This window comes from Patella vulgata, chromosome 1 (assembly GCF_932274485.2).
Source record: "Patella vulgata chromosome 1, xgPatVulg1.2, whole genome shotgun sequence".
NCBI lineage: Eukaryota > Metazoa > Mollusca > Gastropoda > Patellidae > Patella > Patella vulgata.
This window is the reverse complement of record NC_065879.2, coordinates 78,728,974-78,754,796: the sequence shown is the minus strand read 5'-3', so window position 1 is coordinate 78,754,796 and position 25,823 is coordinate 78,728,974. Positions and strand designations below refer to the sequence as shown.

The 25,823-nt window shown below is 35.7% G+C and overlaps 2 protein-coding genes across 8 annotated transcripts; one reads left to right on the top strand and one right to left on the bottom strand.

The window, feature by feature from the left end:
• The first annotated feature begins 875 nt into the window (after positions 1 to 875).
• Positions 876 to 5,433, top strand: LOC126810881 (zinc finger protein 62 homolog). Of its 3 annotated transcripts, none has more exons than XM_050536218.2 (2): positions 876 to 1,000; positions 3,383 to 5,433. In XM_050536218.2, exon 2 carries the CDS (start codon positions 3,391 to 3,393, stop codon positions 5,263 to 5,265), a length of 1,875 nt encoding a protein of 624 aa, XP_050392175.2. In that variant the 5' UTR covers positions 876 to 1,000; positions 3,383 to 3,390; the 3' UTR covers positions 5,266 to 5,433. The 3 variants fall into 3 exon arrangements, with proteins under 3 accessions (XP_050392175.2, XP_050392185.2, XP_050392170.2); XM_050536228.2 differs by lacking the exon at positions 876 to 1,000 and adding an exon at positions 1,134 to 1,174; XM_050536213.2 differs by lacking the exon at positions 876 to 1,000 and adding an exon at positions 1,187 to 1,351.
• A 5,897-nt stretch (positions 5,434 to 11,330) lies between these two features.
• On the bottom strand, positions 11,331 to 25,664 carry LOC126810811 (zinc finger protein 678). Of its 5 annotated transcripts, none has more exons than XM_050536126.2 (5): positions 25,355 to 25,545; positions 23,068 to 23,304; positions 17,025 to 17,177; positions 16,208 to 16,242; positions 11,331 to 13,214 (listed from the first exon to the last, which is right to left on the bottom strand). In XM_050536126.2, the coding sequence occupies exons 2-5, from the start codon at positions 23,291 to 23,293 to the stop codon at positions 11,631 to 11,633; spliced, it is 1,998 nt and encodes a 665-aa protein (XP_050392083.2). In that variant the 5' UTR covers positions 23,294 to 23,304; positions 25,355 to 25,545; the 3' UTR covers positions 11,331 to 11,630. The 5 variants fall into 5 exon arrangements, with proteins under 5 accessions (XP_050392083.2, XP_050392073.2, XP_050392056.2 ...); XM_050536116.2 differs by lacking the exon at positions 25,355 to 25,545 and adding an exon at positions 25,624 to 25,664 and having other exon boundaries at positions 11,332 to 13,214; positions 16,157 to 16,242; XM_050536099.2 differs by having other exon boundaries at positions 11,332 to 13,214; positions 16,157 to 16,242; positions 25,355 to 25,541.
• Positions 25,665 to 25,823: the final 159 nt, after the last annotated feature.

Sequence of the window (25,823 nt, the reverse complement as noted above, 5' to 3'; positions counted from 1 at the left end):
AAACCCACGATGTTAGGCAGGCCACGCTACGTCCTATCACATATAAGAGTGGGATTAAAATAATGCTACTTGACCCAATGACAGACCCTCAAGTACATACCATTTACCTTCATATAATGTATTTACCTTGTGTGTATTCCTTTATTATGCTCTTTTAATGGCCAAGTGTGCTGCAACATACCTATCATACACTATAACACATACTTATAGAAAAACAGCTACTTATTTATTTGGGCGATGTTTGGAAGAGTATAAGTATGTGTTATAGTTTATTGCTCTATACAGTTACTAAATGCCTCTTAAAAATTAATACCTATCTAGTTCTCAAACTCAAACAGCAGTTTGAGAAAATTTGCCCCGATAGGCGATACCTGGCATTATTTTTCGAGATTTTTGCCACAGCTATTTTGTTGTAAAGTTATGTAGGTTCATTAAATTTATCGGGCGTTGCCGCCGTATTTTTCGGGCAAAAATGATACCCCAGCCCCCAAGGCAACCCCAACGCCCCCCAGAAAAATTGGCCCGTACGCCTATGATAGTTATCGTGTTTGAAGGTTAAGAGTTCAAAATACTGAACAGATTATACGTGTCGTTGTAGGACTGTCGTCTGCAATTGTTTTGTATCCTGATCAGTTACTTTCTTCGACTGAAGGTCGAGAGTCTCTAGTAGGAACTACTCTAGTCTACCCGCTCTTGCAAGAGGGAAATTTTGCCCAGATATCGACGCTACGGCCTACTCTTGTGTCGAATTCTAACTACCAGGGGTTCTTTTACGTGCACTCCAATGTGTACACGGGACAAAACAATAGGCTTAACCTATTTTCTTCAAAGTAATTTACCAAATAGTATCAATAAATTTGATCTACAAAGGAAATGGAACGAAACATCTCTTTAACTGTTATATTGGACGAAACAGCGTGCCACGAAATATCCCTATATGGGACTCGGAAAGATAACTGCGGCAAGTGTAATTTTATTGAAAGATTTCTTCTTTAATTTGGTAAGTTTGTTCATGATTATGAAAGATAATATTTAAGCCAGATATACTGGCAACTAAACCGGTCAATTCGGCGTTTTTAAGCTGTAACTTTCTCCAGTAAAACCAGCATCGCCGAATCCGACCAAGGCGACACCTATGAATATGGCGGTTTGACGCTTGTGGCTGCACTAGCTTGTGTGTTTCCCATTTTCATCAGTAGTACTGACATCATTGCATATTGAATTGATCTTGTTTTATCATCAAACAATTTGTTTGGGGTTTTTTTAATACGGAAAAGTTTGCGTGTATAGTCTGACAGGGTTAATTTTGGCATGACTTTGATGTGGAATTGAATAAATTGGAGATAATTGGGTTAGTTGTGTGACCTCTCCAGTTCAGTGAACAGCCATATTGTTGAATACCGTCCGTCAAACGGTAGCACGATTTACCCAAATTCCCCCAAATCTACCAAAATCCACCATTATTTCAACTCATATAATAATAATTTTTATCTACATAATACTTTTCTTTACGGCAAATTGGCATTTTTAATTTAAAATTGTAACGTTTTTCTTTCAAAAATGTCCTTCAAAATGCAATTTCCACGTAGATGATTTTGTGCAATACACGAGTTATGTCCCATGATTACTACACCCTCCAATCTTACTCGGAAATTACATTTTGAGGGAGAATTTTGACACAAAAATATTTTTATTTATAATTAAAAATGACAATTTAGCATAGAGAACGGTATATTATGAAATATCCATATTAAAGGAGGCAAGTCGCTTACTCAATCATATCCACAGTCTTTGACATTGCTAGCACGACTTATTCAATTATTCATCATCGTAAGGGAGCCACGGTGGCTAGGTGGTTAAGACGCTGGCTCTCTAGCCTGGAGATCGGGTGTTCGATCCCTGCATTGGCCGAGAAAGTTCATCTGGATTTTCCGACGTGGGTTCCCCTTGTCAGTGGTGCAGAACGGAGGGCCTGACAAGGACAGCTGTCTAGTCCTTCGGATGAGACGAAAAACCGAGGTCCCGTGTATACATTGGAATGAAATGCACGTAAAAGATCCCTTGGCAGTTGGAATTCGATATAAGAGTAGGCGATAGTGCCGCTGCCCGGGCAAAATTTCCCTCATAGCACACTGTATGGCGTATGCCCGTCTTCATTAACCCAGTATAGGAATATTTCATTTCATTTCATCATCGTACAAGAATGTACCGTAGCTAAAAATGTTGAGATATACGGATGGGTTGAGAGAAGAGGTTTGTTATCTAGACTTATTCAATGCTCAATTTAATCACCGTGAAAAGATGGGCTGCTCCAATATTTTAGACAAAATGAAAATTTTTAAATTGGGACACTACACACAAATCGCATGCTAGAATGCTTTTGAGCGCCATTTGTAATGAAGGGACTTGATGAACGAGGCTAAGTATATCCCACAGGAGAATACTACTGGTGCAGACTGGAATAACCAGATGTCATTCAAATGACTCTCCGGGTATTTCGACAAACATTGCTGATTAGAAATTAAACTAAAAACAGAACGATTGAATAAATTAAATCAGTTTACATACATACATATTACATTATTATATGCATGGCGACCCATTTGTTTCCATTTCTAGTTGCCAAAAAAAAAAAGATTTACATGTACATTTGTAGCTCCTTTAATTATATGTGATATGAGTTAAAATAATGATGGATTTGGTTTCTTAAAGATACATTATGTAAGATTTAGATAAAGAGCTAGCCATTCTTGCTATAATAGTTCGAAAATAGATAATGTAAAATGAATAATTTGGAAATTTCATTCAAATTACTCTATTGAAAGCGAAGTTATTAGCCTTTGAAGGTTTGACAAGATGTGTGCAATAATTTCAACCACCGCACTGGTTGTTCGAAGCTAAGTCTCGCTCCTCCATTTTTAGCTTAAATCAAAATATGGCTAAACTCTTCTAATCTATTTATTATCAGAGAAATCTAATGCCATCGAGAGTTGATTATGGCCTGGATAAGTTAATTAATGGAATTTAGGCAGATTTAGCTCTTGCACAATGTATGTTTAACTTCCATATACTTGCTTGAATCAGATTTTAAGAGGCATTTTAACACAAAAACATTACCAATGTATATTATAAATGACAATTTAGCATATAACGGAACTATATACGATTGCGGATATCAAGGATGGGTTTTCAGATGCCTGGGACAATGCCTGCAGGGCTGATGAGCCAGGCCATTCTGATGAGACGAAGAAATGAATTAGCTAACCATAGAATAAAAATTACCATATATGTTAGACATGATCGAGGAATTGTGTTGATAGGACAATACACCCCATTCCATTCTTAAATTATATCTCAGTGTCAAGTTTTCTTTCAATTTCAGTGCTCAAGATGTCTGTAGATGACACCAGTGAAGTTCTTGAAGAAATCAGCCAGCTTGAAGAACAGGAGGAAATAAATGAAATTTCTCAAAATACAAATGCCCACAATGAAGAGTTGACTCAAATCAATGAACCTTTATACATTTGTCAAGATTGTGGCTGGATTTACAAAACTCCAATCACCTTTCAACGACATCTTGTAAAGAGCAGTGGCGAAAAATACACATGTGACCTTTGCGATGAAACTTTCAATGCTCAATGTGGTCTGAAACCGCATATGGACACAGTGCATAAACCAATGCTTCGTTACGCATGTGAAAATTGTGGCAGTTTGTTTAAGAAAAAGCACAGTCTGAATAATCATTTAAGTGGCGTGAAAAGCGACACTCCATTTCAGTGTAACATGTGTCCTCTGTCATTTAATATCAGAAATTGCCTTAATGCCCATGTCAAGGTTCACGTTGCAGAAAAACTCCAAAGTTATAAGACGGATGATGGTGAACTGAAATTACCCGTATTAGATGATGACAGTGAGAAACCATTTAAATGTGCTGTTTGTGCAAGATCATTTAACACGGCTAACCAATTGGAGGATCACGTTCCGGTTCATTCTGGAGAACGTCCATTTGCTTGTGATCATTGCTCCATGACATTCCAAAAAAGTTCTAGTCTGAAGAAACATTTGATGCTGCACACGGGTGAAAAGGCCCATGAATGCGAATTCTGTTCAATGAAATTTGTCGAGAAAATTGCCTTAATATCACACCGACGAATTCACAAAGGGGAGAAACGAAATACATGTGAATTTTGTGGACGTTCATTTCGTACGAGCAGTCTGCTGGCAGTGCACATCAGATCTCACACGGGAGAAAAACCATACGAATGTGAATTATGTAATAAAGCCTTCAGCACAAAATCCACTCGCAAGTCGCATATTTTAACCCATGGAGGAGAGAAACCCCATCAGTGCCACTTGTGCCCAAAATCTTTTACAACGGATTTCAGCATGCGACGTCACCTCGAGTCTCATTATAGGGAGGTCAAGTACCACCACTGCGAGGTCTGTAGTATGCAGTTTACAAACAGATCCGAACTGAAGATCCACAAAGCAAGTCATGCAGGTCATCCATGTTATAAATGCAACCAATGTGATAAATCCTTCTATAGTCGACCCGCACGACAGAGACATTTGAAAATTCACGATGCACCAGATGCCTATAAATGCGAAATCTGCGATAAAAAATTTACGTATGAATCGTATTTGCACAAACATGAATTAAGCCACATGGAGGAACGGCCCTTTGAATGTCACATCTGCAACAAAACATTCAACCGTAAGGACGTGTTAAAACTTCACATGAAACGACATACAGAAGACCGTCCCTTTAAATGCGATGCTTGTGATGCGACTTACATACGACGGATCGATCTCACCACTCACAGAAGAATCCACACCGGAGAAAAACCTTATAAATGTGATGTTTGTGACAAATCATTTGCACTAAATGCTTACTTAAACAGCCATATCAAAATTCATTTGGAGGAAAAACCCTATAAATGTGATGATTGTAGTAAATCATTTACATGTAGTAACAGCTTAAAGGAACACCTTAAGGTTCATACTGGCGATAGACCTTATAAATGTGTGGACTGCGAGAAGACATACACCAAGAAAAGTTCCTTACAGTGTCATCGCGATATGCATCACACCAAGACTAAACACAGTCTCTTTAAATGTGATGTTTGTAGTAAATCATTTTGTGACAGGAAAACTCTTAACAGACATTCTAAAATACACAACAATAAACAAATGCTTGAGAAGACCCCAATGAAAGAGGAGCCAGTGGAAGATATTTCCAGTCCCTCTACAACGGAAAACTCTTAGCTAGGTGAACCTGTTGATGGTAACAAGTGGTGCGCCCCCACCCAACCCATTTCTATATGACAGACTTAAAAATGATTGCATGCACTTTGAATGCTTAAAGAACGTAAAGCTTTTAACTCAATATTATCCAGTCTTCAACATTACAAATACAAATTATTTTCATTTCAATCATTAGTTATGTTATTATCTTACTGTGAAAATATGGGCTCCAGCTGGTATCCAATATTTAAGACACAAAAATGAACAATTTTAAAATCTGCAGGCGATGAAATATACATTTTGTTCATCTTGTGGTTTTCCCTTGTCAATGGTGCATGACAAAGGCCTGATAAGGACAGCTGTCTAGTTATTCAAATGGGACAAAAAAAAAAAACAAGGTTCTGTGTACACATTGGCGTGCACATAAAAGAGCCCTTGGTAGTTAGAATTCGATATAAGAGTAGGCCTTAGCGCTGCTGTCTGGGCACATTTTCCCTTATAGCACACTGCATGGCGTATGACCGTCTTCACTAGTCCAGTGAAAGCAGAACAGTAGGACGTTAAACCCCATTTCATTTCATTTCAAGCGCTATTTGTAACGATGCAAACAAAATGTAAGTGGCATAAATGAATTATAAAACCGGACTCCTGTTGTAGGCTTTAATATCCCAGGGCATACTCCGAGTCGTGGACAAAGGCGAATATCTTGGTACGAAATGTTGCAGAATGCCGACAAGAGCAGCAACTAAAAAAAAATAGGAGATTATTGAAAATTAATAGGGATCATCTTAGTGTGCCTGCACTTCATGCCAAGTTTGAACAATATCCTTCAAAAACTCTAGCCTCTTGCTTGAGGCGAAATAACTCTGGAAAAAAATGTAGTAGAGTGCTGAAAATCGATAGAGATAATACTCTCAGGGTTTTCAATAATCACATCAAAATTTTAAAAAATCTCAAAATTTCTAGTCTTTTTCGTGTTAACAAGAAACTGTGGTGTTAGAATGACAAGAGCATTAACTCCAGTATGGAAAATATTGTTAGCGAGAAATTCTTGACAAACGGACAAGGGCGATGAATATAATACAACCAAACTTTGTGTGGATGTATATGAACATCGGAAATATCCGCAATAGGCAGATTTAGCTCTTGAATAATGCATCTTTAATATTGACAAAGAACAAATATGTGACAACCCTTGCGGACTGCATGGATGAATTAGCTGCAGTGGGCATGTTTCATTGCCTGTCTTTTCATATATATAAAATTGTAGGTCCACAGATAAAGCCAATGTTGAGATACATGTAGGCCTACACGTATAAACATGATTTTCTGTTTCACTTCCTCATTAGCAAATTGAAATGAAATGGGGTTTTAACGTCCTACTGTTCTGCTCTAACCGGGCTAATGAAGCAGGGCTTATGCCATATAGTGTGCTGTGAAAGAAATTTTGCCTGGACAGTGGCGCTACAGCCTTCTCTTATATCTAATTCCAAGGGATCTATCATCTTTTATGTTTTTTGTCCAATCCGGACGACTATACCTTGTCCCTTAGCAGGCACTCTGTCCTGCACCACAGACAAGAGGGAAACACGCCTGAAAAGCCTGATAAACTTTCTCATCGAACGCAGAGGTCGAACACTGGACCTCCTGTTTAGCGAGCCAATGTCTTACTCACTGAGCCACTGTGGCTCCCTCTTCGTTAACCCAGTTGGAGTAGAGAGTAGGAGTTAAACCCCATTTCATTCACTCTTCTCAGTTTAAGCAAAACATGAAACTGAAATTTTTTAAAGAGAAATTTAGTCATAAAATATAAACTTTATTTTGAACTAAATCATGAGGCATAGGCCTACACTCCCATCTTCAATAGCCCAGTCGGAGCAGAACAGTAGGGCGTTAAATCCCATTTCATTTCTTAAGCCTAAAAAATGTTATTGGTGTAAGGTTAGATCTAGGTAAATGGTCTGTTATCTGTGGGTTCGACCCCATGTTTTAATGTGAAGTATATGGTCGCTTGGTACTTTTGTGTCCTCCCACTTCAAAAGACCCCAGAGTCTAAGTAAATTATTAAAATAGTTCTGTAATGTGCTTGTTAGTTTTGGGTGAATTTTAAACCCAATTTCACTCTCCAAATTGAGTGTACCCAAGTTCTGCTACATGGGTTCCAGCTTGGCCATTTTTGTCAGTCATGTATAATTAGGTTTTTGCTATGCTTTATACATCTATAGACAATAGAGATCAACACAAAGTAGGTCATTTTGGGACTAACACATGGTTCATTTTTTTTAAGCTATGGGAGAAGACCAGGAGAAAACCCACAAGGTTAGACAGGCGACCCTAACCCATGTCACGTACAAACTGGGAATTAAAACCATGCCACTTGACCCAATGGCAGACATGATGGTCTAATATGCCCACGTTAACCCATTCCACCATCCAACACCCCCCCCCCCCGAACATGTATGATTATATTAAATCCTTACCATTCATACATTGTACATGCATGCATTTGTTATCATGTGGCAGCTGAAGTCTAAGGGCCAGGACTTCATTGGGTAAGGTCAAATGTAGTGTTGGAGTAAATAGTTATGACATGATGTAACACAAGTGTAACACTTTTCCTAACTTTTGACCTCATTTAAAGTTTATTTGGTTTCAATCTGGATAAAATTAAAAAGAAGAGTCTTCAGACAACACATAATGCCACCCAAAACAAACTCAAACATTTATTTCTAAAAAATGGATCCTAAGAAATCTCAGATTTTGAAGGACTTTTAATGTTGGATAATGATATTGTGCGAAAATATAACAACATTTTATGAAAATTAAATAACACTTTATATCTTACTTTGATCTTGATAAAGTGTTAACCTCTAGGGGATAGAGCTACTGTCCTATTGCAGCCCATGTTAAGAAATGGGTAAACTTCCATGAGCTGAGATTTGGGGAACACTTAGTGTTTGATTCACTTCACTTGTGTAATTAAAAGCTAAGAAAATGTTAAGATTTCAGTTGAGGCCAAAACCGTGAGTAAGCTTTAAGATTTGAGGTGAATAATTAAAGATACATTATGGGAAATTAGATAAAGAGCTGACAGTTCTCACTACTAAAAACTAGATAATGTATAGGGAATTTGTTGAAAATTTCAGGCAAATTGATCCACTATGAACCGAGAATTTAGCGATTCGGCCTAGCATCGATCATCATTACAAAAGTTTTTACGATAAAAAACATAGTCTCGATTATCCATTTCATGATTAAATCATGAATGAAAGTTGAGCAGCAAAACAGATTCCAATCCAGACATATCGCAGGCTAGCGATGGTCATCGAGAGTTGATTATGGTCTGGATAAGTTAATTAATGTCTAATTAATAATTTAAATAACATTTCAGGCCTAAAGAAAGACCTGAAATATGCAGATTTAGCTCTTGCATAATGTATGTTTAAGTAAAATAAAACGTTTTAACTGTTTGTCTCACATGAATCATATTTATCTACTTAAAATATTAAGTAGCTAATTCTCTAACTCAATATCATCCAAAATCTTCGACATTGAAAAAACGATTTATTTGTCGGTTTAAATTAACATTCATGTTGTGATCTTACTGGGAAAAGATGGCCTTCTGATATCCAATATTTAAGACAAAATAAACATTTTACAATTGGTACACGAATCGTGTACCATAATGCATTTCAGCACTATGTGTAATAAGGGTTCGAAAAACGAGGCTAGACATATTCCACAAGTCATGTCAAACGGTGACGCTATATTCTTATCTGGAGAGCATGCCCAATAAATACTATCGGCGTAGACTGGAATAACCAGAAGCTAGAGATTGAAATTCGATTGAGAATACTGGTGTATGTTGCCGAACCTAACTGATTAGAAATTACAGTAAAAACAGAAACGATTGAATGTAAATCAATTTATATACATTCATATTACATTACTGTATGCGTTCCGACCCATTTGTGTCAATTTCTAGGTCCCAAATATTAGCGACTTAGCTCCTTTAAAGTTAGATTCAACAAACTAGTTGTTACAATTGACCATAATTTTCAATTTTAAAATTTATTATATTTTCCAAATTGTAACCCTTTTGCGAACCTGAACTCAAATTAAGGGGATTAGGTTAACGCTTTTACTGACACAAACCCTAACACTAGCACTTACTTTTTGTTCTGACCTCACCCAATGTCCCAGGTTCAAAGTGTCAAATGATTTTTCAAGCCGTGTCCACCTGTGACAGTTGGGATTTGATGAAATGCAATGGGGTGTAACGTCCTACTGTTCTGCTCCGACTGGGCTAATGAAGACGGGCATATGCGATACAGTGTGCTATGAGGGAAATTTTGCCCCGAGCAGCGGCACTTTGGCCTATACCCTTATATCGAATCCCAACTGTCAACGGATCATTTACGTGTGCACACCAACATATATGCGTGACCTCGGTTTTCCGTCCCATCAGAACGACTAGACAGTTGTCCTAGTCAGTCCCTCCATCCTGCAACACAGACAAGGGGAAACCATGTCGGAAAATCCCGATGGACTTTCTCGGCCAATGCAGGGATCGAACATGTTGAAACCTCCTGAAGATTAGGTGGAAACACTGCTTTCCCTAGCATTGGAAAAAATGTTTGTCAGTCTCAAAATGACAAAAGTATAGTGTCGTAGAGATTTTAAAGAGAGAGAGAAATGGGACACGACACAAACTAGGTCATTTTGGTTTAATTTTATTTCAATAATTCCCTTGCGCGTAGGCGTCTTTAGCAGTGGGAGGAAACCAGAGGACCCGGAGAAAACCCACGAGGTTGGACAGGTGATCCTACTCCTAGTCACGTACAACCGGGAACTCAAAACCACGCCAGTTGACACAATGACAGGCCTCATGATACAGTGCGCACATGCTAACCATTGGGCCATCCACTCCACACACACACACACACACCCCCGTAGAGATTTTAAACTGTTTTACATTGTAATCATTGTTGAAGTTATCAAAATTATATTTATTTTTTGATAAAATTAAATTTAATTTCTGTTGTAAATTGTTTTTTTTATTATGTCCAAATGAAAGAGTGTACATGTATCAGTAGTTATATATTGTGTTGCCAAGATTTTAAACTTCTTTCCATTGTTGAAGCTATCAAAATGTATTTATTTTTTTAATGAAATTAAATTTAATATCTGGTTTTTTTTTTTTTTTTTTTTTTTTTAATATGCCCACATGGTATTGTGCATGTAGTTGTATATACATGTATTGCCATTGCTTGTGAACACTCTACAGAGTACATTTATCATCTGATAACTGCTATGTAAGATAATGAAGCCTATTGAATTTATGCTATTTCTGGTGACTTCAAGACTTATTTCCCTTTACCACTTTGTTGAATCTTGTGTGTGCTTTCACAACAAAAGTTATCATCTAATCTTAATCAGTTTGAAGTTTGTGTGCATTATTCAAATTAATTACCGATACAAGGCTTGCTTACATGGAGGTCCAAGGATCGATCCCGGCAGTGGCTGAGACAGTTCCTTGGGATTTTTCCACATGGTTTATCCTTGTCACTTGTGTGGGCCTGGCTAGGAACAACATTGAGTTGTTGGGATGAAATGATAAACCGAGGTCCTATATACACTTGGCATGCACATTAGAGAGAGAGAGAGAGAGAGAGATGCACATTAGAGAGAGAGAGAGAGAGATGGACCCTACACAACTTGGTCATTTCGGGACTAACAAATGGTTCAATTTTATTTCAATAATTCACTTGCTCGTAGGGGTCTTTAGCAGTGTGGGGAAACCACAGGACCCAGAGAAAACCCACGCGGCGGAACAGGCGACCATATTCCTTGTCCCTACAAAGGGGAAACGAAACCTTGCTAGTTGACTCAATGACAGATCTCATCATACAGCGCACATGCTAACCATTCAGCCACCCCCCCACCCCACCCCCCATTCTATCCTAACACCTAGGCACCGACCCTGACAAGCAAAGGCAGAGTTGACAAATCATTTAGGTTTTTCTCCACACAAGCTATGTCCCATAGAAAAGATACACAAAATGAAACCCAAAAAATAATTTAATGACGATCTTCCATTTTTTTAACTTTATTTTATTAAAGCTCTAATTCTGAATAATGTTTAAATTTTTCATCGTGCATATTACATTCATGGTTTAATTACTCACATGCAGTTTAAAATGCAGCTGTAACTCACCACAAGTCTGAAATTTAGTTCCACAAACTTTACAGCCAAAACTTAAATGTATGTCTGTATTAGAGGTTTTTAAAATTTTATTAATAATAGCAGTAAGCGACTTGGAGGTACATTGGGAGGCTGAGGTAGATATGTCTTCTCGCACAGCATCTTTACCACAAAGCAGAGACTAGGAGTTACTTTGGGAGGCTGAGGTTGATATATCTTCTCTTACAGCACCTTTACCACAAAGCAGGGACTGGGAGTTACCTTGGGAGGCTGAGGTTGATATATCTTCTCTTACAGCACCTTTACCACAAAGCAGAGACTGGGAGGTACCTTTGGAGGCTGAGGTTGATATATCTTCTCTTACAGCATCTTTACCACAAAGCAGAGACTGTAAGATACCTTGGGAGGCTGAGGTTGACATCTCAGTTAGCACTTCAGTTTTTCCTCCAGGAAGCGATTTGGTGTCCACTAAAGCGGCTGTGGTTGGCATCTCAGTTTCCCTTCCCGTATGAGATTGGGGGACAGCTGAACAGGCTCTGGTTGACATCTCACCAACCACATCAGTGTTTCCTCCAGTAAGAGATAGGGAAGTTCCTGATGCAGCTGAGGTTGACATCTCCCCGTGTTTCTCCCCAAGAACAGATGACTCAGCAGCTGAGGTAGACATCTCTTCTTCAACATGTTTCTTCCCAAGAAGAGATGACTCATCTCGCGCATCCATTTTTCTTCCTTCACATTTATATTTCTTTTCACTATGAGCTACTCTAACATGCTGAGTCAGATTACTCGTGTCACGAAACCCTGAATTACACCCATTACATTTATATGGTTTTTTTCCTGTATGAATTCGCATATGTGTCCTTAGATGGCTTACTTGTTTGAAGGATTTCCAACACACATCACACGTAAATGGTTTTTCTCCTGTATGAATTCTTTTATGATCGTCCAAATCATTTGTCCTATTAAATGATTTACTACATACATCACATTTATATGGCTTCACACCTGTATGGATTCTAATATGTTTGTACAGATGACTCCTATTATTAAATAATTTACCACAAAATTCACAGTTATAAGAATTTACTGCAGTATGAATCCTCAGATGATCCTCTAGATCACCAACGTTACCATATGATTGATCACAAGCACCACATTTATAAGTTGTGCTACAAATTATTTCACTACTTTTCCTTTGTTCAGTAATTGGGTCATAATTAGAATCAAAAACTATATTTTGATGTAAAGGATTTTCTCTGGTTTTCTCAATTTTAACATGTATTTTACAATGTTTGCTTAATTCATCATCCGATTTAAATACTTTTTCACACAAATTACATTCATGGAATGTTTCAATTTCATTTATTTTATCATCATCATCATTTTTCTCTATTTTAACATGTAGTTTACTGTGTATTTCCATGTCACATGTGGTATTAAATGTTTTACCACAAACAATACAAATATGAACAAGCTGAACATCTGCTTTGTTAAAATGTACAGCTGGGACCTGACAAACACTGTCTACTTCCATATCACAATCGTCCAGTTTCTCCATTTTCACATGGATTTTACTATGTTTCTCTAAATCAATGTATTTCTCAAATTTTTCGCTGCATTTTCGACAGCGATACAAAGTCTTTATATCATCATCAGTTTTTTCTTCTTTAACATGTATTTTATTGTGTTTTTCTAAATCATCTTTTTGTTCAAATATCTCATCACATACAACACACTGATGCAAAGTAATGGCTTCATGTCTTTCCTTAAAAAGACAAAATCAGAATACATTAAGCATACATTATTCAAGACGTAAATTTACCTATTGCAGGATTATTTAGGCTGTAAATGTTATATAAATAATAAATTAGACATGACAAAACCATAATCAACTCTTGATGTCATCGGATACTCAAGCTTTTACCTGGATTAGAACGGTTTGGCCATTTAATGATTTAAACTAAAGATAGGTTGCCAGGCAACGAAACATACGCCCACAGCAGCTAAATCGTCCTGGCAGGCTAAAAGTGTTGTTGCATATTTATACTTTTTTTCGGTAATGAAACATTTATAATACACTAAAATCTGATTAAGAGTAACAACTCATGAAGTAATTATCAGAAAACAATTAGAATTTGTTCGGTTTTTATAAAGTTCTGCCCCATGCTAACGCTTAGTATACAAAACTTTTATTATCATGGATTTAGCTGTTCAAGTCATAAAAATTTACTTGTTCGTATCAAGATCTTAAACTCTGTGTATCAATCTGAAGTAAATCGGATGATAACTTTAGCCTCTAGAGCGTCACAAGATTTTCCAAACTGATCAAGGGCCATTACTCTGGCAGTAATTATCGTAAATCTTTGAAAATTAATAGGATTCTTCGCCTTGTGACCTTAAACACTGTGTATAAATTTAAAGTCAATCAGATATTAACTTTAGCCTCTAGATCATCCACAAGATTTTTTGTAGTGATCAAGGGCCATAACTCTGGCAGTAATTATCGAAAATCACTGAAAATGAATAGACTTCTTCGTCTCATGACCTTAAACACTGTGTATAAATTTAAAGTCAATCAGATATTAACTTTAGCCTCTAGATCATCCACAAGATTTTTTGTAGTGATCAAGGGCCATAACTCTGGCAGTAATTATCGAAATCACTGAAAATGAATAGACTTCTTCTTCTCATGACCTTAAACACTGTGTATCAATTTAAAGTCAATCGGATATTAACTTTAGACTCTAGAGCGTCTACAAGATTTTTCAAAGTGATCAAGGGCCATAATTTTGGCATTAATTATGGGAAATCTTTGAAAATCAATAGGCTTCTTCTTCTTATGACCTTAAGCACTGTGTATAAATTTAAAGTTAATCGGATATTAACTTTGGCCTCTAGAGCGTCCACAAGATTTTTTGAAGTGATCAAGGGCCATAACTCTGGCAGTTATTATCGAAAATCGCTGAAAATCAATAGGCTTCTTCGTCTCATGACCTTAAACACTGTGTATAAATTTAAAATCAATCGGATATTAACTTTGGCCTCTAGAGCGTCCACAAGATTTTTTAAAGTGATCAAGGGCCATAATTCTGGCGGTAATTATCGGAAATCGCTGAAAATAAATAGGCTTCTTCGTCTCATGGCCTTAAACACTGTATATAAATTTAAAGTCAATTGGATATTAACTTTAGCCTCTAGAGCGTCCACTAGCAATTGTGGATGCCGGACGGACGGGGGCGACGACAATATACGACCACATTTCAATGTGGGCATATAAAAATTGGAGAGAGAGAGAGAGAGAAATGGGGTTTAACGTCCACTCGACAAAAACTATGTCATTTCGGGACTAATATATGGTTTGATTTTATTTTAATAATTCGCTTGCGAGGTTGGACAGGCGACCCTACTCCTTGTCACGTACAACCAGGGATTCGAAACCATATCAGTTGACTCAATGACAGGTTTTATGCTACATCACGCACGTGCTAACCATTCGACCATCCAAAATGGGAAAGTGAAGCTAAGACTCAATATAATAGTACCGTGGTAATAATATTAAACAATTAATGCACACATCTTGTCCAAACAACAGTGATAATTTGGCTCAGAATAAAATAATTTGAATATTTTCAATACATTCATTTTGCATTATCTATTTTTTAACTATTATAGCAAGAATGGCTAGTTCTTTAAATACAAATGAAATGAAGTGGAGTTTAATATTGTATTTTTCTGGCATTAACTTGGCTAGTGAAGAGCGGCATATGACTGGACTGTGGCATTTCTCCCTTCGATTCATTAAATTTGTTAGTCTAAGTATCTTTTATGTGCATGACAACAAGTAAATGGGTACAGTCCAAATAATGCCCTGGTGTTCTTTGGCTGGGGCCTCGGACAGTCCAAATGGAGAGTTCAAATTATACTTATCAGTGAATATGTGGGGAGTTTAAAAGAAGGGAACGGATTGAACGCATTGCAACATAATATTTTCTGTCCAACTCTGTGGGTTTTCTCCGGGTCCTCCAGTTTCCTCCCACTGTTAAAGACCCCTTTGCGCAAGTGAATTATTGAAATAAAATTAAACCATATGTTGGTCCCGAAGTGACCTAGTTTGTGTCGAGTGGACGTTGAACCCCATTTTTCTCTCTCACATAATATTTTGCTCATTTTGAGACTAATATAATGTGCTCTGTCTTCATTAGCCCAGTCAGAGTAGAAAAGTAGGACATTACACCTCATTTTATTTCTGTAAGTGCAATGCTAAGTAAGGAGATTTTTGCCGGGAGAGGACTATTTCTTCATCAAATTCCAGCTCTATTTTACATTCATGCCCATATGTACATAGATGAATCTCAGTGTCAGGAGTGATGGAACAAGGTATATGGTAAAATTCAAATAAATCAAGGGTCAGGGCACTGGGTTTGAATCCCAAGAAATGCTGAGAATCACCTTACGATTTTTCAAGTCTGGTTCCCATTGTCACAGGTAGCGAGAGAGAGAAAAGGTGTTTAACATCCAATCGAAATAGACTAAGCAGGGAGTTGAAAGCACGCAACTTGACTAGATGACAGACTATGTGATTTAACGTGCACAATAGTAGGTTAAAATTCTTCTCACTTGCACTGGTCATGCGACTATAGAACAAAAATTAACCATATATTAGTCTCAGAACGACCAGAGTAATGTGTTGAGGATTAATATACCAACCTGTGTCGTCGCGACGTTGAACTCCACTCTGAAAGGAGGATTAGTACCAACCTGTTTGTCTTTTCTCCCTGTTTTTGCCTTGACAACTGCAATAATATCATAATATTATTATTAATTCATAATGCAAAATATTTCCATCTTTTCATCCCGTAATACAGCTTAATTAATATGTTCTACAAACACCCACATTTCTCAAATACTTCAGGTAAAAGATCTATTGGACGCTGAAATTCGATATTAAGAGTTGGCTGTAGTGCCGCATTCCGGCCAAATTTTCCTCAAAGCACACTGTATGGCATATGCCCGACTTCATTAGCCCAATCGAAGCAGATCAGTAGGATGTTAAACCCCATTTAATTTCATTCATTATAAGTTAATAACTATATTTAACAGTCTTGATTTTGATTATATCTAACTCATTCTTATCGAACTGGATGTGATTAGTGAAGGCAGGGATTTAGAAAATGTGAGTAGTGAACTGTGAAGGCAGAGATTGAGAAAATGTGATTTGTGAAGGCAGAGATTTAGAAAATGTGATTGACGAAGGTGGAGATTTGGCCTATGTTATTGATGAAGATCGAGATTTAGACTATGTGATTGATGAAGGTCGATATTTGGACTATGTGAGGTGGAGATTTGGACTATGTGATTGATGAAGGTGGAGATTTGGACTATGTCAGTATGTGATTGATGAAGGTGGAGATTTGGAGTACATGATTGGTGAAGGTGGAGATTTGGAGTACGTGATTGATGAAGGTGGAAATTTGGAGTATGTGATTGATGAAGGTGGAGATTTGGAGTACGGTATGTGATTGATAAAGGCAAAAATTTAGAGTAGGTAATTGACTCCTACATGTAGTTTACTTACCTATATCATCTTTTAGAATTTGATATACTCGGTATCTATATCCACCATGCTTAACCATTGACAAGTATTTAATATCTGATAAACTGTTTAAAGCACAACGAAAATTTGCCTTCCATCTTTTAGGATCTGATATGTCACCCTCTTTATGTTTACCTAAAATAATATAATAATTTTACTTCAAACAAATAATAACTTTACTTACTTTAATAACTTTATATGTACTTTGTGGCAAATAACTTTCATGTTGGCGATACTATGGAAAGATACCGCTGACAAAATACCTCAAATGACAAAGTCGTATGTACTAAGTCGTATGTAATGTTTTGAACATCTCTCATTAAAATTAGCATCTGCTTTTCGTCACATCCTATTTGTTTTTTACTCTTTCTAGATAGCATCTTCCGCAGATCAGTTTAAAAGTATCTTTCATAAAGCAGCTTCTACTAAGCATCTTTCGTAAAGCAGTTTCTACTAAGCATCTTTCGTAAAGCAGTTTCTACTAAGCATCTTTCGTAAACAGCTTCTACTTAGCATCTTTCGTAAAGCAGTTTCTACTAAGCATCTTTCGTAAAGCAGTTTCTACTAAGCATCTTTCCTAAAGCAGCTTCTACTAAGCATCTTTCGTAAAGCAGCTTCTACTAAGCATCTTTCCTAAAGCAGTTTCTACTAAGCCTTTATCGCACCTATGTAGCAGTTTCTAGGATGTGAGAAAATGCAAATATTAAAGGTATTGAGTGATGTGTTCCATATTATTTTAGAAATAAGAGATACCTGTACTGCAAACACCTGTACCAAGTCAACAGGATACCTGCAAGGTTGTAAAAATCCACTAGCCCAATGGCCGGAGCTATCAAAAGTAACCTATTTAGCTGTACTAATGCCATTTTACTGATGATTTTTTTTATGGTTTTGGAATTATGATATAGATAATTAGTACAAACAGTAAATTTGATAATCCCGTAAATATACAAGCTCGATAATTTTTCATCTATAACCATTTCCCTGCATAAGAATTGACCACATGTTTTTACTTGGCACCCCATTTGCCATAACACAACATTTTAATCATTTTCAATTCACACAAATTCATTGGACAACATAATATTCTGTAGGCTATAATCACATGAAGAATATATCCACCTGAAGTACGCACTGTTATTACCTAATAGATACCAGTTTAATTTTTTCTCTCTTAACAAACCACCACTTCACAGCTTAAATTGCACTTGCCAACGAACTTGCATTGCTTTTTACAAAAGCAAACTAGAATGGTTCGTTTTGGTGGGAAAAATGAGTTACATGGGCAAATAACAATAGCATGGCGACCATGCCTGAATTATTCGTGTCGATACTAGACCGACGTAATTTTAAAATACCGTTTTATAAAGAAGACAAACGATGTTTTGACATCATAATCTATTCTTATGACAGTAGTCTATACTAGTCCTGTTATCTAAAAAAAATGTAATACATGTGCTTCAAGTTAATTATAACAAACAAAGCTAACTTTAAAATTCTAGCTAAATTATTGCCCTCTGTAGACGTATTAGCTAAATGACAACATTTGACAGACAAGAAAGGTCACACCCTTTGCATTGCTTCTTTCTTGTAATCAGTGAATTGTTTTTGTTTATTTCTGTAACGGTAGCCGTACGATAGTTGTAGTTTTCCGATTGCTAACTCAGTGTACTGGCCGTTTGCTGGTCAATTGCATATTAGTGGGGGAATTAATTGGTTTCGTTTGTTGTTTCTCTTTAATATTGTATATGTGTCTTAAAGGAGCTAAATCGCTAATATTTGGGATCTAGAAATTGACCCAAATGTAATCTGATTGTATATAAACTGATTTACATTTTCAATTGTTTCCGTTTTGACTCTTAATTTCAAATCAGTTATGTCCAGCGAAATACGGCCTGTGTCTCAACCCTATAGCAATTTCTAGCGTCTGGTTATTCCAGTCTATTGAGCAGGTTCTCCAGTTGAATATGTCTAGCCTCGTTCTTTCTGGTCACTTGTTGCAAATGACGCCAAACGCACTATGGTACACGATTCGTGTACCAATTGTAAAATGTTTATTCTGTCTTAAATATTGGATATCAGAAGCCTGTCTTTTCCTGGTAAGATCACAACATCAATGTTGATTTGAATTGACAAATAATTCTTATTTTCAACGTGTATGACTTTGGATGATATTGAGTTAGAGACTTAGCTACTTTAAGCTTGTTTAATCTCATAGCTTTTATATTATTAGTTGGTGTATTAAATATGTAGATATTTATTAAGAGAATCAAATTATGATTATTGGCATTTAGTTAACTTTATTACGTATACCTAATAAGCTTCCCTCAAAATACGTGGTCTTTCGCAGGATCATCATGGCAGCCAAATGTGTCAAATCGGGAAAAGGGTGAAGTCAAAAAGGTATTACGTTTTATAAACACATAATTTGTTGTATGTCTAATTACATGTCAGTGTTATTGTGTGCTATGCCAAGCAATGTTTTAGTCATATTAAGCCATGTTTAGGATTCGTCGAGACAGCGCTGTCAGCTGTCATCTGTCATGTGTTATCGTCCTTTCAACAGGGTTACGTATTGTTTACGTTATGTTTATTGTCACCGTTAATGTTAGTCAATCAGTACTGTATGGTAATCAAATGTCTTTTTCTTATTTCAGTTTTCACGTAATGTTCAGTGAAACCTTCAGAATGTAATATTCAGCATGTTCTTCAGATAATATTCAGCATGTAATCAGCATCGTCAGTAATATTTAGCGTGTCTTCGGTGTAATATTCAGCACGTAGATTGTACAGTCTTAATATTTAAGATGAATTCATCCGCATTAGAATTCTCTAATTAGGCTATAGCAGGCCCATGCGTATGCAAACTGATTAGGCTATTCTAGGCCCATGCGAAACTTAATGTAAGCTGATGTGTGAACCATAGAGTAAAAATACACAGAGTGGCGACTGCTTCATTTGCATACAAAGTAGGTCGCGCACTGCATCTTGGGTTTTGTCTGCAATGTCACTAAATATGTCGGCTAAAGAAGACGCTTCGCAGCTGAACAGAAGAAAATACTATAATACTATAGATAATAATGACAGCAGTATATATCATCAAAAATTTATTTTGTAAGAGTAAATATTTGGTGAAAGGTGTTTTCGTATTTGATTGATTAATTGGCATTATATTGCATATTATGATATATTTCAATGTAGAGTACTGAGTACTGTAGGCCTAGAACAGGGTTCCCGCGGCTTCGTCAAACATTTTTTCAAGGATATTCAAGGATAAATATACGTCAAATTCAAGGATTTTCAAGGACATTTTTTAGCCTAAAGTTACAATTTTTCATCTTAAAAATAACCAAAACATTACCAACTATCGTTATAATCTCATATTTAAAAGGAATTGAAGACATTTGAAACAAAATTAAGGATCTCAACTGAAATTCAAGGATATTTTCCTATTTCCGCGAAATTCAAGGATATTCAAGACCTTGAAAATGAAATTTTAAATTTAAGGATATTCAAGGATTTTCAAGGACCGCTGGAACCCTGTAGAAGTAGATCTATAGGTATACGTCTTTAGGCTATCTAACTTATGATAATATGACCTCTCGCTCTAACTTGTCTAAGCTAAATCAAATCAAGGTAATTTCGGGACTAACATGGTTCAGTTTTATTTCGATAATTCAATTGATGGTTCTTTTTTTTTTTAGCAGGGACTGAGTGAGAGGAGACTGGAGGACCCGGAGAAAATCCACTAGGTTGGACAGGCGACCCTACACCTGTCGCGTACAAGCGGGGAATCGAAACCACGCCACTTGAATCCATAACATGTCATAGTCATAGGTCTAATAAACGTATTAATATCCGGTAATTCTTTTTTTAGTAGTTGGGCTTTCGCGGGACAAGAAGTAGTTGCGCTTCAATGTAAACCAACTCAATCCTTGCATTCTTTATTTCATGCTATCTAGTATTTTCGTAATTTTAGAATTACATGTAGTTGTGATTTTTAAAGGATCAAATTTTAAATCGTAAGCTTTACCCATTAAGTCTGTAGTTGAGCATGTTCTTTTTACATTCCATATTTTGTGTATCGAAAAATGTGATTATATGTAGGTCTACAATTACTTGTGGTAAACAATTTAAGTGTTAAGTATATGGTATGTTATATACCTTTCCAAATTTCATAACAAAAATATTATTTTGCTCAATTTTCAGTTGCAATAAGCTTTTAATACAGTCAGCCTAATACTGTTATGCTATTCAAAATCACATTTCCCCTTTTACTGGTAGGCCTTAATCCTCCCAATAAAATATTTACTGAAGCACTGTCACTAATTTTAAACCATTCAGTAATTCAAAATAATTTTAATTTACTCTGTCATTATCCAATAATAGTATGCTGTATGGTTAACTTCAGTTTTCATGGCAGATAATTCCATAAGTACACAGTATAAACTAAATTTTCTATTTCTAAATAATCAGTTGACAAAAAAATCACAAAAATAAAAGTAACTCTGAACACAGATCAGACCTAATGTCATTGTCATGGATATCTAGAACACACTTCAGATTTATAATAATTTCATATATTCTTGTTAGTTTAAAATGGATAATTTCATACTATTAGGGGGCCTATAAAGTCTGTCAAAACATTACATGACACCCAGAGCAATATGCAAAGTATTCATTCTAAAGTTGTTTTTGCTTTATACTTGTTTGTAAAAAGAGAAACCAATCAACTCAAATAATGTTTATTGAAAAATTTTATAGGCCTATTTCAAATAGAATTTTAATATCGTTAATTATTTTATTTTTTTTTTAAAAAATGAAAGCCTACATTAATTAATAGAACAAAAATCATAAAAGCACACAGTGCTCAAATCTGTTTATTGGAAAACGTTATATGCCTATTTGAAATTCGATTTTAATATTCTTAAATTATTTTTTTTATATTTTAATGAAAGCTTACTTTATTAACATAACATAAATAAGAAAATCACACAGTAATAAGCTCTAGAAGACAAAGGTAAATCATGTTGATGTTGAGTTAAATAGCCCTTATCCAAAAAAAGGCGTGTCACTTTGACATTTTCAAATGGTCCATTTTAAGGTATATGGAAATTAGATTTCAAATCTGAGAATCGAAACAACAAGTATTTGGTGGATTAGTTTTAGAGTTAATAAAAACTTTTTTAAATCGACAATAATTTACAGCCTTATAGACCAATTCATAAACCGTCACAAATGCCGTCTCTCACTTCATTCCGGGCTGTACCACGCTTTATCTATGCATGTTTTAAAAATATGAATCATGTTTTATAAATTCCCGAAAAAACACACACAACTAACGTATGATTGTATGTGATAATTCTCGGTAGTTTTGTTACCGAAAATACTATAAAACTACAAAATTAAAGAGATTTAGTTCATCAATGTAGATATCGTAACGTCGTTGAGCGAACTGTCAGTGTGTGTTTATTACAGACAATTCCCAAGATGCATTGCGCGTCGCTGTGTTACTATGGGCCGTAATGCGAGTCGCCACTCTGTGTATTTTTACTCTGTGGTGTGAACTGTTCATATGTGTAGTAAATTGTACTGGTTAGCTGTTAATATATAAAAAGTTTATTACATGTAAGAACTAGTTGTTTATATTTCGCTGAATCTTTCAGTATAGAAAATTAGAAAGCAGGACGGATGGCCTAACAAGGACAGCTGTCTAGTCATTCGGATGGGACGAAAAACTGAGGTCCCATCCCGTGTATACATTGGTGTGCATGTAAAAGATTCCTTGGCAGTTTGAATTTGATATAAGAGTAGGCCATAGTGCCGCCTGGGCAAAATTTCCCTCATGCCCGTCTTCATTAGCCCAGCATAGAAGCAGAACAGAAGGATTGTAAACCCATTTCATTTCATTTCATTTCCCAGTTACCCCACCTTTAGTTTTGCTCTTCATTATTTCACAAGTTACCCAAATGATCTTTTCCGACTGCCACTGTGATCAGACTTTTAATAGTGATTGTTGACTCACCTGTATGTCTGGCCCATCTTTCAAACACATCTGCATCAGTGCTTAGATTCCATTTTGTACTACTAGCATGCTGCCATTTGATAGAGAAGATTCCACCTGCTTTGTCTTCCCATTTTAATCCGTAGACATTTTCGCTGTCTAGATAGTGAATTAACCATGGCTTCATGCGCTGTCTATCAACCGGTCGTATCCCTGGTCGTCTAAACATACATTTACTGTCTGCCATTTTACTTTCTTCTACAAAAAAAATAAAAATGACACTTTTAGTAAGTGATGTCAATGAATACCTAATTTACTATTTAAATAATCTTATTCTAAAAAAATTACTATTGGAATTGACATTTGAATATTTGATCCACTGCAATTCATCTAGTTTCAGAGAGAGAGAGAGAAATAGGGTTTAACGTCCACTCCACTAGGTCATTTCGGGACTAACACATGGTTTAATTATATTTCAATAATTCGCTTGCGCGTAGGGGTCTTTAGAAGTGGGAGGAAACCGGAGGACCCGGGGATTTGAAACCACGCCAGTTGACTCAATGACAGGCTTAATGATAGGCCTACAGCACACCCGTGCTAACCATTCGGCCATCCAACCCCCCATTCTAGTTTCAGAGTCATTTTAAAATATTTTTTTATCCAACTCTTGTTATTTCATTGCATTTTTATCCCTATTTTAATGTGGGTTTTATCACTGGTGCACACAAAAAAATCAAAATTCTCAGTCTATACTGTAAATCCTCACATCAACTGTATACAGGAACAGCTTCCATACCAGTTATACATGTTACCAAAAATGTATATATCATGGGTATAACTTAGTCCAAATAGAATGTAAATATTTGTTATGGTTGGCATCTATCATCTCTATGACCTAATCATTAAAATTTAGAGATAATACATTGCTTATACATGTATTTCTGAGAGATATTGAACTTTTTTGCAAGTCACCTATTATGTTTTATAAGATCATACATAAAGTCTGACTAAATAAATATATTAGCATGTAAAGGAACAGGTTTGGTACCCATAAGAATGCCAATTAACTGTAATAATTCTCCTCTGAAATCCATATACATGTACAGTACAGTACATAATTCTACTTTCTAGTGAATTTAGTGAAGTTTGGTATGTGACCCGGGTGTACTTAGTATCAAAGAAATAGTAATTGTTGGAAAACTGAGCGAAATACCTTACTGAAAGATTGTTAATTTAGAGAATTCAATCATGTGATTTTATACTTGTACGTTTAGTTTTGAATTTTCATATGTATCATGTATGCAGGTTTTATACTGTTTATTTATATGAGTGCTCTGAATTTATGCCCATCCATATATTTGTACCGGTACCTGTGCAAATGTTTTAAGCTTGTATTTATTAATACTTTGCATATTGCATACTGTCCTCAAAATACGTTTCGATGAAAAAAAACCCAACCCTATTCTATTCTGTCCTATATAGTAATTTAAACAGCTAAATCTCTAATTTTTAGAACCTAAAATAGACCAAAAAGCACATATATATAATTGTAACATGAGTGTATAACTATAAAACTGATTTCTGTTAATTTCTTTATAACTTTTACATGTATTGTAATTTCTAATCAGTTTTGTTCATCAAAATAATTGAAATGTCCAAATTGAATGTCAGTCATTCACATTTAGTTATTCCATTCTACATTTCACTTACTCACTGATGTTTAGCCTCGTTCATAAAGACATCTCATTAAAAATCACACTCAACACGTAGAACTATTGGTTTTAAAATTGTTCACTGTATTAAATATTTTCACAGGCAAGATAACAACATATCACACTATTGATTGCAATAATAGACCAATAATTCGTGATTATTAATGGACCAATAATTTGTGTTTGTAATGTCAAAGATTCTGGATAATATTGTGTTTCTGTTTAGAACTTTACACCCTTTGTAATTTATACAATTATCATGATAATAAAAGCTTTTACAATACATGTAGACCTACAATGATCATAAGAATTACAAACCAAAAGATGACCATATTCTAACTGAAAATAAATCAAATAGAATTATAAAATTAATAAAGATCCTTATCATTTCCTGGCTATGTACCAATTGATCTACTGATGTCTTCAAAGTTTTTGTTGATTTCTTGTGTGTCCGTACATACATGTACCTTGACCTTGTTTTTTTCCCCTCAAACTCAAACTGGTGAAATATCCTTCGAAAGAAAGCAGTTTTAAGGTAAAGTGTAAGTTGTGATTATCAATCGGGTATTTTGGAGATAGATGTCTAACCAACTTACATATAATCCATAACAAAATTAACAAATCGAATAATTAGATCGCTTGCTGTGTACGGTAATATTAGTTATTACAATCACGTTTTATTCTTTTCCACAGTTCACATCTGGATCACATCCGGTTCAATCAGGTAACAGCCCCAGTATTTCACAATCAATAATTTTAGTTTTGATCCAGATCAACAAAGTCTAATTAAATTAATTAGATTACACCAGTTATTTGTTCTTTTGGACGGATATGATTTCTAAAAAATACTTTTATATAGACATACCTTAATTATGTGTCACAGTAGACCTAATTGTCATTGGAGGGTTATGTCCCCTGAAGAGGACTGAATGAGTGAATGAATGAGATTTATATAATATAATGCCCCACTTTTTCGGTAGCACAATTTACTCACATCTACCCAACCAACCATTACATGTATTTCAACTCATCTCACAATAATTTATATCGATTTTTTGATAATTT